Raw genomic sequence first — 16251 nt, forward strand, 5'->3', positions numbered from 1 at the left:
AATTGATTTTAATTATGTAAGTTATTTCACATTTCAAAACTTTCGTAGTGACCCTCGTATATAATAGTATGGTCTGAAATTAATGAAAGAGAAACATGATTTTACTACTGGTAATATTGAGCAATAAAATATTAAACTAGTTTTTGAAGAAAACATAGTGAAAATGGCAGACTACATTTTTTTTAATTCATATGTTATGTGCTTCAAAGAAAATAGCGCCTACCTGATAGTTCCCATTCACATAGAATCTTAAAACCGTGAGTACTTTCAGAATTGCTGGTAGTGAACGTTCCCACAAAATAATATTTTCTAAATCGTCTCCCAGTAATGGAAAAATTTATCTCAGAAATATTACTTTCGAAAACCTGGAACGAAAAAAGAATACAGCTTAAAACCAAAACCTGAAACGAGAAATGAATACAGTTTGAAACTAAAACCAAAATCGACACACTTTGTGTAATAAACCTATGATCAACAGAAATAAAACCTAACCTAAACATTTCCAGTTAATACTTGAAAATCAAATGAGCGTGTTCGCGGACTTTAAAGGTGGAAGGCAGGCCATGACCAGTATGGAGCACGAAAGTAAGTGTGGCGTTAGTAGCTAGGTTAGGTTACTGTCGTTTTATTTCATACTTCAAAATGAAATTCTACTTCTGCGTAGAAGTCATGCTACAGAAATGACCAGGGCGAATATATGAACAATGAAAGCGAGACCGGTTTTTGAGTACATGAACCTTTGTACAATACGCATGTGCAGGAGACATGTTACGGAAATAACCAGGCGCGGAGATATGGATTACCGAATAGGCATTAATGTCCGCTCCTCATAATTTCCTTAACATTACTCCTACACAGGTGTATTCTATGAATGTCCCTGTATCCCAGCTGAAAATCTCATGAAACATGAGGAATATCACAATGGTAAATGACACTCAAGTCGAGCAGCGTATATTTAACGTACAATAATATGGAGGAAACCAAAGCTTAAAAAACTAACAACCGTCACTGACGCGCCTGCTCCCTTCGGACGTAGCCCCTTGCTACAGAGCGGGGCCATTAGTTTCGCCCTGCCCTGACTCGTTTAGATAACATTCGTGCTTTTTAAAGGCTATCTATCACAAATCGATTTTTGATTTTTGAACTGTCGTTTTTACGGCATGTCTGCACAGAGTATGTCATATAATGTTTAAGTCCCCCTAAAATTAATCTACACATATGAATGGAATTCCTTCCATAAGAAACAATTTACAAGAACCATTTCCTGAGCAAAAGAAGTCATAATTAATGAATTTAAACATGGATACTTAATCTGGAATAGTACCAAATTGTGAAAATTTTACATTGTGTACAATTAATGCCTACCTAACCTAATATTGTGTCTACTTCGGTAACAAATCGTAAACATTTTACATGTTATGTAATTAGTGTCTGCTTCCCTTCTATAACACAATTGCATTATACTTCTTGGCTAAAAACAACAAAACACTACATTCTTAATCTAATTATACGAACGTGCTGATATATTGAGATACAAGTTGAACACGTAAATAATTTCCTTCTGCCAATTTAATTTTACACAAACACAAACCAGTATCAAGTATAAGATTTGTTTATACAAGTAATGAATTTTGGTAATAGGCTATATATAAAGTCCTACTTCCTTTTATCTTCATGTTCCTTGGTTCCTGAGTTGCATGATTTTCTGTCTTAACCTTGTGCAGCACCCATGCGTATGGTTCTTATGTTATTGTATCTTGCACTAGATGTATTACAAGGATCTACTGTGAAAATTAATAAAATAAGCTATTCTAACCTAAACCATCCCAACCTATTTTGTTATTGCAGTTAATTTTTAAAATAACATGTAGGTAAACTTGAAACTATAAATTATATTTGGAATTTTTTTACGCATGGCTAAATGAAAATTATGATTAGAGCAATTTAAACATGGAATACAACACCATGAAGTGAATGTCTCTTGGTTCCAAAAATAAGACGAAATAGTTAAAACGAAAGGTCCGAAGAGAGAAGTGCCCAACGAAAATAGGATCTATGATCCATAGAGAATATAACTGTAAAAACTCCCAGAAAAGTAAAGGAAAATGAGTGGAACTACTCATACTTTGTGTGTACAATGAATATTTGTTATTTTTGTCACTATGTTACTGTTATTAAAATTAGCATAAAAGTTAAAATCAAGATGCATAGTTGACTTACCTGTATCTCTCAAAGAATTGATTATCGTTATACAGCTCCAGTGGATTTTCCATGTGCCTCGTATGTCTTGACGCATCATTAGTCATCGCAAAGTAATATATTTTTAATATTTGTTCTTCCACATACATGACATATTCAACAAAATCATTTATTTCTATGCCAGAAAACGAATCTCTATACTGTTAAAGAACTCAAGGAAGGCTTAAGGTTAGTCGATAGCTACCTTGAGTCAAGGAAAGATTTTCATTAAGGCTTCCTTGAACTCAAGGGTTCCTTGACATCAAGGAAGGGTTATAAATACCGATTTCAGTCAAGGAAGGCTTCTCAAGGAATCCTTGAGTTAAGGTAGCCTTAAGGAGTGTTTTTAAATATAGGCCTAATTCAGCTTCTGTACACACAATATATATATATATATATATATATATATATATATATATATATATATATATATATATATATTTTCTGGTAAAAGCTTTTCTTTAGCGATTCGGTTAATCGGGATTTTAGGGTTCTCTCAGACCTGGAAAATCAGGGAATTTTACTTTTCTTGAAACGAAGTAGTCGTTCTCGATCGTCTGCGCTTTAGATTTCTTGCAGTACAATATAGAATAATAGGTTATATATGCATTAAGGTTGGTTTAAAGGGACAAGTTTTACCGACAGATGTCACTACAGTCTTCGTATCTTTCTCATGTATTTTTTACCTTTCACGATTTCTCTTACAAATTTTAACCTAGACTCTTCAAATTTTTAGAGAAGGAACTTCATAAACTATCGAAGGCAACAATCCGTGCTGATTTTTTTAGAATTTTCTTCATTGTTGAAAGTTATATTGTTAAAGGTTTGAATATTCATTTCAACAATCAAGCCATTTCAAAAATGAAGAAAATTCTAAATAAAAAATCGGCAAGGATTGTTGCCTTCGATAGTTTATGAAGTTCCTTCTCGAAAAATTTGAAGTCTCTAGGCTAAAACTTGCAAGAGAAATCGTGAATTTTTGTGAAAGGTAAAAACTACATAAGAGAGATACGAAGATTGTAGTGACATCTATCGGCAAAGCTTGTTCCTTTACACCGACCTTAAGATATATCGAGATGTGATGTGCCGTGATTTTTGGTTCGATTTTTAATTCTGAAATCAGTTAGGCTGCAGCATCTTGAATCCATTAATATATGTAGTGTGTAACGTTTCTGATCGTGAGAGCTGAGATGAATACTTCTTTTTAATATATAAAAATAGGATGTTCTCAAGTTGAGCTGCCTATGTTCACGCATAACCTTGACACAAGTTCACAGACTTTGATTCTTCTTCTTCTTTTTTTTTTTTTTTTTTTTTCTTTTTCTTTGAAGCTATACCATGAAACACGTCAACGGTGCAGTGTGAAACGTAACTTATCGACTGTAATATGTATATCTTTATATTCAGTAACTTCGACACCGGTGTATTGATTTTAATATGTTTTTTGTTTGAAAGTATTCTTTTCTGGTTATTCCACATAAATGTTCCAAGGATCTAACAATAATCCTCGGGGCTAGACCATTAAACTCCTGAACGCTGTAACAGTGTGTTTATACTATAATTGAAGGGTATACGGGAAAGCAGTGGTAACCCTTGTTTTTAAAAACTAGTTGGCTGCAAAAAAAATAGTAACACACATGTGAGCTGAATTGTAGAAATAGTTCAAGTTAGAAACAACAGCATGCTGTGAATACCTTGTTTCAAATTTGAACTATTTCCACAGTTCAACTTACATGAGTGTTATTGTTTCTCTTTAACACTCGTTTTTAAAATGAGAGTTACCATTGTTTCCCTCACTCTCCAATGTTCTTCATTTGTGTGCATGTTCAGGCATAACTTCAATCCAGATAAACCGATTTGATTGGGTTCCAGATGAGTAGCTTTGCCAGGTTCCATATAAATTTTATCAAGATCGAATGACAGTCTCTGAAGTTAGTCCATGAAACTCCTCGACTGCTGATATTTTTAATACCGTGTACATGATCACATATAATTCCGTATCGCGTAGATTAATTAAAAAATCTCTATATATAAAAAGTCCTTACTGATTAATGACGTCCAGACCGAACCACTTAAGCTAGGAACTCGGAAATTTTGACAGGGCATAAGATTCGTGACGTAAGGCACCAAAGGAGGTTTGGAATTTCGATGTGCATTGCGGAGGGGAGATAAATATTATCGATGTTTACTGGACTTGGAGTTAAACAACTGGTTGTAGGTTTTTGTTTCACGATTTTTATATAGGTTTTCCCATCCCTTGAAGCCCTCCAAAGTTTGCTTAAAATGCTTTCAAAACTAGAAGCAAGTTAACAGCTGAAAAACACGTGCAGATTTGTTTTGAAGAAAGGAATCTACGTCACATAGTTATTGGGATCATTCAGCGAGGGTCAAATCATAACCGTCCTTTTAGCAACAGTGGGTGGAGGGTTTCCCTGACAACAGACCTTAACATTCCAATGTTGCCGCTAGTAAACACGTGTTTTCAGAAGAAAGAAACTGTTTTCATCTTTCGTTTTTGTGCGTGGAAGTGATTTCGTAGATTTAGTTTACTTGTTTATATTCATGTGCATTCGAGTATTATCAGGGTGCCTATCGGTCACGAAATTAGTAAACGGTCATGAAAGTCAAGAAATTTAGCTTTTGGGTCACGATTTTTTAAACTGTACAAATATGAGTATAGACTGGAAAATTTTGTTCTATAAGAGATCAAAATTCACCTCCAAAAATGTCTATGGTCGGCTTTAAAAGCTACCAAATAGCAAACAAAGGACGCTTCTATCGCATGCATGAGAATTTGACCCAGTTAGCACCCAAATTCCCTCTTAAAAACGTTAATAAATTTTATGATTTGGGAAAGAAAAGGTTACGAAATTTAGTTTTGGAATTTTAGTACACACTCTGATTATGTTCGTATACAATCCTGTAATTATTTGTATATTTGAGCTCTTTTGTTTATATCGTGTACTGAAAAATGAAGAAAGAAAGAAAAAAAAACATTACTCCCAGGACCTACTGAAAGGCAGAACACTTAATAACCCGATGGCAGAACTTCCTTTTTCTTTCTGCGATGAGCTCTTGTAATTCAAAAATTTTCTGCAGGAATTCCAAAATAAAAAAAAAAAAAAAAAATAAAGATCAGTTCCAGCAGAAGAAACACTTGTGGTTGTTAAAAGTACGCTTTACGCGACGTAAAGAACAATTCAAACTATATTTATGCGAGTCGTCCGTGCATTTAAGACCCAGAAAATTCATTGCGGGAACCGAAAATTGTTTGCTTATCCCATTGAAGAAATACTTGTTCCTTACAAGCAGATTTATTCAATGAACTAATGATTTCCTCTTCATAGACATTGGAAACACAATTTTGTTTTAATTACGGTTTATAGCAATGATTTTGAATACATTTCTTCCTGTTATGCATATTCATCCCTGTAATGAGATGGACGGTTAGCTTCAAGTATCATCCTTATTTCTGTATGTTACAGCTTTTCACTCGAAAAAAAAAAATCAGTAGTAATCAACATGTGCAAACATTGCATATTCAATATGATTTACTTAGTGACGCGCTTTTTTCGTCTTCAGTGAGAGATCGAGGGTTCGCTTCCCGAAAGACAGAATGTGGTTTGAATTCTACGTTGAACTGTGGAGCCACAAGTAATATATACTCGTGAAATTAAGACGTTAAACTCAAAGAAGTTAGAAATGAACCTGGTTTCTTCGTAACAAAGACGCTAATGACCACGATTTCTTTATATACGCAGTCTCTAAGTTCGATTCTCGGTGGACCACTTGCTTCGCAAGGTTCTGATCCAACAGGCAGTAAATTCCACCTCAACCTCACAGCCTTGGCACTAAAACTTCACAATCAAGCGGAACCAAGATTATAAATATATATTTATTTATTTGTAAATATTTGTAGACAAATTCCTAACAAATGCATATTTCCCCCAGCCCTAAATTCCAGATGAATCCCAGATGTGCTTTATAATTTCTTTTCATTTTCATGATTTGTATATTTTTTCATTTTTTCCTCATAAGCATTTTTAAAAATGTTCTACTGTTTTAAAAAACACGCATTAAAAAGTACTTTCTTTATAATCACAAGCTCTCTCTCTCTCTCTCTCTCACACACACACACACATACATATATATATATATATATATATATATATATATATATATATATATATATATATATATATATATATATACAGAGCCTCCTCCTTTCTAACGCACAAACTGGGACGACAAAGAAATCCTTTCGTCCATCCGAACAAATCAATATTTATAGAGATTTTCGTTACGACTCACAAGACTGTTTCAGCTGAAGTCACCGGGGTGCGCACGAAGTGGCAACAGCGTACCACGTGCTTCTCCAAACGTTAATTTGTTTCTAGTTTTGAGTCACCTAGTAGCTTTCCGTTTGGAGCAATTTAGAAACTCGAAAATAAATGCCGATTTCGGCTGGAATTCGAAAGCAGATAAGTGAGTCATGATAACGGTATCTCATGCAAAGTAATATTGTCCAGCGAGCTCTTGTTCCACTTTTCGATTATCTTCTATCTAGAGCTCCTCCGTGGCTAAGCGGTTAGCGTACGCACCTGTGGCGCGGGAGACCCGGGTTGGATTCCCGGCGGGAGCTCGTGTGGTTCAGATTCCACGTTAATCAGTAGGTCCACGTCTCATATAGCCTCGCTGCTGAAAAGGGACGTTAAAATCAACTCAAAAATATCTTCTGTCTATTTGAATGTTCACATAATTATTGTAACATTAGCGGTATTTTAATTTCGCCGTGATTGGACCTCGTAATGAATAAAAATCATGGGGTCGTATGACCAAAATTCTATGCGGAACGTCTTTCACTCCCACTCTGTTTTGGAAATCCCCCATGATAAGCATTTAGACATTACTGTATATTGCATATAATATGAGTAGTGAGTAATATAAATCTGTAAATCCTCTCTGTGATGTCTCATGTATGAACAAATAATCGTCTGATAGGGATATGTTATTCAGAAGTTTCACTGTATTAATGTACATTATAAAAAGAAAGAGAGCTTACATAAATTGATTTTGTTTTTACAGAAACAGTCCTGTGGAGTGGCATTAAACTAGGACCTCCAAGGAAGGAGAAATTCCCCGATCCCGAGCTCCTGGTGAAGACTTTTAAGGAATCTATGTGAAGTGGTCCAGTCCAGAGAACGCGAGAACTTAACTGCAGTATGGGTTCTTTTGTTCCAACGGATGAAAGGCTTAAAATAAAGGATTTTCAGAATTCCGTTTTGAGCCTCGATAAATTTTGGAAAGAAGACTATTCTGTGTTTGAGTTGTCGGTGTTCTCATTGAACTATAGATTCCATATTCTGTGTTTTTATTATTTCGTAGTTTTTTTTAAAGCATTTTTTTTAACTTTATCTAGCATAGGACATTAAGGTGGTTTATAATCGTACAAAGAATTATGGCACATGTGAAGATGGACACAAGTGGTAGAAAATCCGATTGAGTTATTGGTACATATGTAAAGTGAGTTGGGTAGTTGTAAATATTATGCGTATTTGTCAGATGTAATGTGTTTACTTACAGAAGGCACATGACAGCTTGAAACGTATGGAATGATGAAGGTTGAATGTTGATGTGTATATCCTATATTGGATGGATGAGAATTTATAGCAAGCATTTAAAATGGTATTTAGTAACCATACATAACACAGTCTACAATGAATATCTCGAACAGGTTTTTAGTTATTACAGTCTTTTTGTATTTTTTAAAAATATATACTTTACCAGTATTTTTTAAAGTAAAATGTATCTTTACACGCGTATAGATATTAGTACTGTGTTGTGTACTTGGTGGAAGTCAGGGGTCCAGCAGGATATTAGCACCTATTTTGTTCTCACTTGAAAAGAGTTTCATCCTTAATTCAATATCTGTAGTGAAAACAACTTCGATTACATTTTTTTTTTCATGTTCCAGTTCCTAAGTCTAAATTTTTATACTTAATCAAAAAAGAATGATGTAATTGACTCATTGTGTATGTCGCATTTTAGTGTTCAAGGCATTTATAATGTAAAGCATGGAATCCGTCCTTTATTTTTGTGCGTATCTGGATTGAAATTAGTTGAGAGGTCAGGATTCGACGGATAAATAATTGATTCTCCTACGCTTGAGCAGTTCCTTTCGTCTCGTTCGACTGACTGAAAAATTTTAACTTTTTTTTTTTAATATGAAAGTTCCTTACTATTTGAAGCTAGTCATTGAAAATTTAACAATGAGGCTAGATTGAGAACCGAAGGCATTGGAGATGATAGGCAAAAGATCTGAGTGAGTAATCGAAGTTGAGTTTCGCGGAAGAACTCTTCACTCTCATAGTAAATTCTCATCGTAAGACACATTTTTTAAAAAATGTTCATTCTTAAAAGTTCCCATATACGTACGTTTAGACTTACAATTGAAATGTGCAAAATATCCTGGGTTTCGTTAATAACATTTCATAGTCATCCGTAGTGAATAGATGTGTGTTGTACCCGACTCGTTTGTATACTCAGTGTTTCCAAATAAAAATGTTCTTAAAAAATTTGTGCCATATGTATGCTTGTTTCCTGATACACCATTGCTTTTACGTATTTAGTGATAATAGTGAAGTACTTAAGTAACCTCACTTCAAAGAATTTGCCTCACGCAACAGATGTATTGGAACTGAACATTTCCTAAATGAACAGTTTAACCCTTTATTTGGCATTGTTGCTCTCAAGCAACATCGCATTTTATTGAGATTATCCGCACGCAAGGATCATTTAAGTGGCATTATTGCTTTCATACAATATTCATATACTTGATATTTTGCGGGTCGCTTCTTTAGATATTTGTAATCTTCAACAGGGTACAGTCAAATTTAGTATTCTACAAGCTTTATCTCCTACGTTCTGCGAAAGTTTTTTCTATTTTTGTATTTCTGGTTTCTTGCTCTGTAGGAAAATATTTCAACGAAACTGATGCTAATCACTGATAGTACTCTTATATTTTACCCTAATAGGGCAATAACTAAAGTACAAAAATACTTCAACAATTACGAAATTATAATCAGGAAGACATGGTTCTAGCATAAAAGCAAACTAAATATTTTGGTAATGCTATCAATGCTTGCCAATTAAAGGGTTAAACTAAAAAGTTTGAGTGCATTAAATTAAGAAATTAGTACTATTTTGACATCAAAACTTGAAGACTGATGTGTATGTATCTAGTTATTTCAAATATTGTCAGAAATTTGGATCGCCGTTTGACCATGCTGAGTATGAGTGAGTGCTGCCATTTCGGTATTGTAGGTGAGGTGGGTCGTGAGTCGGTTCATTTCACGTTGAGGCATGTGCCAGTGGGAATATGTAATGATGGAGGATTCGGAGCAGAATTGTGTTGGACGTAGCTAACCACCACGGTTCTTGACCGCCCTGAAGTCCCTGCAAATTAGTGAACTATTAGTATATCCGCACCATCCAGCGTTATAATGAAGCGGTGTCAATGACCGGTAGCGTAGTGCCAGACCGCACACAATAAGGATACCATAGGTACTTAAAACTGTAGCTGCAAAAAATTGACGAAATCCCGTCAGGACTCAGTAATGTCTCGAGAGATGTCCATTCATGTCATGAGTTTCCTATTAAGGCCTGAGACTTAGAACCTACAAACAGCACACTTATTGACTGATGCATTACGCTGGCAGCGGATGGTGAAAGCCAAACGTCTCAAGCATTACGTATGAGATGGTCACAGCACAGTTCCCTTTTATGGCAAACTGTTCAGTTGAGTAGTCCTCTAATGCTCAAAATGACCGTGTATACTCATAATTATCAGTGCAAGCTACTGAACGTGTTTCTAGGGTGCAAAGGTCCCATTACCCAGTATCGGTCATGGTGTGGTCGGGTGAGAGCCACAACAGCACAAAACTGCCACATTTTCGTGAAGATGGGGGTGGAGACATCGGCTACTGTGTACAGGGTATCTATCGATCACGAAAGTCATGAAAAAGACACAAAAGCAGAAAACGGTCATAAAAGTAAAGAAATTTAGCTTTTGGGTCACGATTTTTTAAGTATCTGTACAAATATAAGTATAGACTGGACACTTTTGTACTATAAAACGTCAAAATTCACCACCAAAGCTATTTATGGTCACCGTAAGACGCTACCAAATCGCAAGCAAAGCGCATTTCTGTCGCATACATGAAAATTCGGTCCAATTCGCTCTTGAGAATGTTACTAAATTATATGGTTTGGGGAAGAAAAGGTCACAAAATTTCATTTTGGAATTTTAGTAGACATCCTGGTGTATGAAACCACTGAGTGCCACCATGTTCCCAACCAATAATGGACCTTACAACAGGATTCTGCTTCCGTGCAGAAGGCACGGTTAACAGGTGTAGGTACGGGCCAACGTTTCAGACTTCATATCAGACTGGCCCTCTAGCAGCCTGGGTCTGAACCCACTTCACTACAAACTGCTCAGTGGTTCAGTCAACGCTTTGCAATATGATGCACCTTGATGTGGACTCCCTGAAGAGTACTCGGTTCAAGGCAGCTCGCCACTTCACTGCCGATATTAGTGAATTCCATTCACGAAATGGCACGCCAGACTCCTGGATTGCAGCCGGGTTCAAGATGAACATTTTGAAAGTGATTGACGCTCGTCAACACTGTGTTTCATTTCCAAACCTCTGACAGTATTTATGAAATAACTAGAGACATGGAGTTAATTATACCAATGAACTTTTGACTATACTGTCCTTAAACGTAGTTGTTTAGGTACTGAGTGTAGTAACAAAGATACGAAAATTCAGACGGTAAGTGGTCTCTTTCTTCTCCCTAATCGTATTACTGAATGCGACTGTCATGGAACACACAGCATTGAAGATAAATCTTAAACAACCATAACTGATACATAATTTGTATTTGTTTCGTTGAGCCATGCATATAAACGACCATAGCCACATACAATATTTCAAGGTAGAGTCGACCCTTGATTATGAGGCAGCGAGTTATCCACTCACCTACTGCGTACTACGCGGTTGACTTGCTATTTCATTTCTCTTTTCGTTTGGTAATCTATGTTCATACTTTTTCAAAGAGGGAGTTGGAAGGAGAGGAACTGTTTCCTGTATAGATTGTACTTATTATTACCAGACTTTTCCCTAATTGTGTAAGTGATCCATTCAATGACAGTGACTAGTAATACCCTGTTATATTTCCTGTTACTGCCATGGAGGAAGGAATATGGGAGATTGTTTCTACACTTGAAGGGAGCAGCAACATCGAATCGCTCGTGCTATCATTTAGTGAGGCATCCTTGTAGGGGAAGAGGTGCAATTGTTTCTTTGTTCCAACAGGTGCCAGTTCTTTGGTTTGTTGAACAAATTGAATCTGGCAGTGTTTTTTCTCCAAGTTTAAAATACGAACGTTAGTACGTTGTAAATCATTTCTGGAGAGAGTACATTGTGTTGATATAGATTTCTATCATTTTTGCACGAGTCTAGGTAAAAAGTTTATTTTTCAACCAGCAACAACCGAATTATGCGCTACTTACTGAGACTTTTACTGAGTTAAATGAACATTACTCGGCAACTGCTGAAGTCCATTCTAATGAATGAAATCATAGTTCGCACTGGATAATTTGATGTTGACCTCACTGGGAGGTGTTTTTTTTTTTTTTTTTTTTTTTTTTTTTTCTTTTTAAGGTATCTCGTACTAAGAATAAAATATACTTTCGAGTATGTGCAAACTGAAAATGCTATATCTTAAATCTTAGGCTTTTTATTATTATTATTTCGTTGAATTCAACTCTGAGATGAAAATCAGACATATTATTTGCTATCTGCTGATGAAAAAGCAAGTATTATGTTTTAGTGGTTTATGCAATCGTTAGATGTCGCTAGCGTGCTTGATGCAGACGAGTGCGTAACATAGCTATCAACGGCGCGGCGGTTGAATCTTCTGGTTCTTCCGTGTTATCTACAACGTAACCAGACATGCACCTTTCATGTTTGTTGCCCAAATGATCGTGTGTCCTTCCTGATGGAGGTCTAGCTAGCGTGAGAGCGAAACTACGGAAATCCTTAGAATTGTTAAATTGTCGTCCCGCATGTGAAGCAAGCGCACACAGTTCACTCAATATGTATCCCGTCTTGCCCTTAGTTAACCAGGGTGTCTATCAGTCATGAAAGTCAAGAAATTTAGCTTTTAGGTCACGATTTTTTTATATATATATATATATATATATCTGGTGAAATGTGGTTAGACAGGAAAATTTTCTTCTATAAAACGTCATCACCAAAAATATGTTTTCGGCATTAGACGCTACCAAATCGCAAGCAAAGCACGCTTCTATCATATGCATGCAAATTTGTCCCAATTCGCACCCAAATTCACTCTTGAGAATGTTACTAAATTTTATGGTTTGGGGACAGAAAAGTCGTGAAATTTGATTTTGGAATTTTAGTAGACACCCTTTCGGACTCAGGTCATTCTTGACGTTCTTCTACATTTTCAGTTAGTAATATTGCTCAAAAACTATTTAACCGATTGATACAGTTAAGGCCTTGTTTTTTTTTTATAAGAGGGATGAGACTATCTTTTGGTGTAAATTATATTGCAGTGTTGCCAACGGGAGGGAAATGTAAGGGTAAAAATTTACAAAATTCCCTAGACGAATTTCAAGATTTTTTTGTAGTTGGGTCCAAGTCACCTAAAAAAAAAAATTTTGGTGTGTTGACAAGGTACAGTGAAAACCTGAAGTCGCTGGCTGCCATACAAAGGGAGAAAGAAAAAGTCTGTAATCATACACATGAACTTTTCACAAATTTTACGCCACAGAAGCAAAAATCAAATATGCCCGGGCTACAGCTTCCCTAATTATATTATTGAGACTTTTTATGGTACGTTGTGTAGGCCAAGGAGGAGGCTTTCAGATACTGGTACGTTTGTTCCAGTGTAGCCAGCAAGGGAAATAGTGGGTAAAAAGGGAAAATTCCGAATTTTTAGCCTAAAATCGGGAATTAACTTTTGGGCTGGAAACACTTGTCAACAGGCAGACGCAAACTCTGAAAATAAACCTTGGAACCCCGCTAATACATCCTACAAGTATCATGGCGATATCTAACAAAGTAAGCATGAAATTAAAAAATGTCATTCTACATCACAAATTCACCATTTTGTTATTTACAGAACATGGTTTATTATAAACCTCAACTATACTTGTTCTAATTATCCTACAGAAACTTCTTATGGTGCGTTGTGTACGATAAGGACGAGGCTTTCAGAAAGTGGTGCTTTTGTTCGAATGTAGCAAACAAGAGAGAAATAAGAGACAAAAAATCCCCTAAAATGGAAACACTGTTACCAGGCAAACTAGCGTAAAATAAACATTGGTACACCGCTAATATACCCTACAAGTATCATTGGGATATTTAAGAAACAAAACTTTAATTACAAAAAAGAGATTACGGTAAACAGAAAAGTAAGAAAAAACTAGACATCATGGGGTTAGAACCTAAATAAAAATTTTTCGTGCGCCCCCTAATTACCCCATTGTAATGATCTGTACCCGCTTTTGTTCAGTAAGGATCAATGTTCAATTGGGGTAAGTTGACTTGTGCTCGGGCATATTGGTACGGATTTATAAACAAAAATTTCGATTTTTTGCCCAAATTTAGGAACATCTTAATTTCCCTAGTTGGCAACACAGCGCTGGTCGGTCCAATTGATTATGTCAACAATTAGGTATCTATCGGAGGTATAGACCTAACAAGTCTTATGGAGATCTTTGCAACGAATTAAGCTACAGGAAAAAAAAAAAAAGAAAATTCAAAAATTCTCGGATATTTTACTTTGGGCTGAAATTTGAGAAGGAAATTCGACACCCAGAAGAAAAAGTTGAGTTGATTTGAGTTTTACGTCCCGTTCAGCAGCGAGGCTATATAAGATGTGGACCTACTGATTAGCGTGGAATCCTAACCACATGAGCTCCCACCGTGAATCAAACCCGGGTCTCCCACGCTAACCGTTTAACCACGGAGCTCTCAGAAGAATATATATATATATATAACTTGGCAACCCGGGTCCGAAAGGGTTAAAGATACTCTTATGAATGCATTCCGTGTTCAGTGCTATGAAGAATTCCTTATTTCTTTGTCCGAGCATGTCTCGGACGGGCCAAGGCACATCCAATGTACGTAAGTGTATAATACTACGGTAATAATATGACTTTCGAATGAGTACGAACAACGTTATAAGAGATTCAAAATTTAACTTTTTTTCTTTCTTCGAAAAACTGCTTAGATAACATCTCATCCAATTGCATAGGTGGTTTCCCCTAAATTGTTTGAGATGAAATTGCTGTTAACGACATTATGGTCTTTTTCTATTGAAAACCATGAACATGGCTGGATGTGATACTAATCTCAGCACTTCTTCGAAATGAAGTCCTTTGAAAAAGTCAAATATTCTGCCATTTTTACCTTACAACAAAAAAGAAATCAATTCCAAAAGAAATAAATCGTCCGCTGTTGTTTAGGTAACAGGTTCAAAAATACGATTAAGTTAAAAATAATAACTCAAGGGATTTACGGAGAATAACTAGATTTATTAAGCTTAATGTTTCTCTAATTAAGGTAAGGGGAGTGACTAGAAATTTGAGATTCAAAGGACGTTACTTCGCCCTTGTAAATTTAATCTGTAATATTTTGCTCGGCTTCCCAACGAACTCATCATGAGAGTTCAAGGAGCACAACTCTAATTTAAATATCGCTAAACATAAAAATAAAAGACTTCTCTAATAATTCTTTGGGAACTGCGGTTATATGGAAACTAGTACTCTCTCTACTCTAGGTCCATATTCCTTACTTTCAAAGACTGCTTAACTTCACTTAGTAACAGTACGGCCTACACCTGGTTTGGACTGTCAACACTGAGAAATCCAGAAAAGGAAACTAGCTAAAATCTTAAGGATAGGTAAACTTAGGGAATTAGGAGTAGCAGCCGTCACTCATGGCCCAGCTATAGTATTACGTCTTCGATTCAAAACTAGGTTAAAAGGTGAACACACACACTAATACTTTCAAACACGAAAGTCGCAGTGTGAAAACAAAACACCAGTCAAGCCTCACTATTGCCTGACTACGGGGAACGAAATCAAATCGCAACTTGGATTCTATTTTCATGGGAAAAACCTCCAGCACCTGGAGAGTTTCAAAACCTAAGTGCCCTGGGTTCACTCTCTCCCTAGGGTCACCCCAAGAGCAAATTACTTTTCACTCCTTCTAACCAGTAACTAGAGCCCATTTAAGCCATTACTCTGACGTAGAGCTCAAAATTCCTATTTTATTCTTTAATTCCTATTCCTAACTCTGGAATTCACCTAAGTTACGGCCAGAGACCACTTTCTCTAGCGGGACTGAAAGCCAAGGACTAACATATCCACTGGTCATCCAGTAACTAATCTAAAAGGACAAACTCCGAGGAAAAAGCTCGCTTGCTAATTCCCTTCGGACTGAACAGCCACCAGCATAGCCCTCTACTCTACAGGCCTCCCTAGCTGAAACAGCGAAAGCCATTAAAAAAATCCGCTTTTTTATGTTTTGCCGTTGACAGAAAAAATGAAGAAAAAATTTTAAGTATTAACGGTTCTAGAAACTTCTACAGCAGTGGAAAATTACTGGAAAAACATGAAAGAAAAGAGAAATCTTCAAAAAACTAGCCTCTCTACCAGGTCTATAATCAAGTGGGAGCGAGAGTAATACTCGATCTAACTAACTGAATCTTAATCTTAAAAGAAAATTTGGCATATATATATGATTGGGATAATGCAGTAATTGATATTTACATACATTTACATATAATAAACATAGTAAGATTATATATTACGCTATACTTATTAAATAGATATAACCAGATAAATGCATTAGATAAATACGTGTCAGGCCTGACTTAATAATTTATATACACAACTTAATTATGTATAGGGGTGAT

At 35.9% G+C, this 16251-nt stretch overlaps 1 protein-coding gene across 4 annotated transcripts in view; it reads left to right on the forward strand.

Moving 5' to 3' along the window:
- The window catches only part of LOC145692807 (uncharacterized), a 57235-nt gene extending 48473 nt beyond the window's left edge, over positions 1-8762 (forward strand). For 2 of the 4 annotated variants that reach the window (XM_081768295.1, XM_081768294.1), the window contains one exon: positions 7324-8762. Coding sequence is in view for 1 of the 4 variants with exons in the window: in XM_081768294.1 (XP_081624420.1) it covers position 7324 (1 nt within the window). In the remaining 3 variants the exon portion in view is untranslated. The remainder of the gene's footprint in view (positions 1-7323) is intronic. The other 2 variants (XM_081768293.1, XM_081768292.1) reach the window with 1 other exon arrangement.
- Positions 8763-16251: the final 7489 nt, after the last annotated feature.

The sequence above is a fragment of the Thermobia domestica genome, chromosome 8 (assembly GCF_964235325.1).
Source record: "Thermobia domestica chromosome 8, izTheDome1.hap1.1, whole genome shotgun sequence".
NCBI classification, from domain to species: domain Eukaryota; kingdom Metazoa; phylum Arthropoda; class Insecta; order Zygentoma; family Lepismatidae; genus Thermobia; species Thermobia domestica.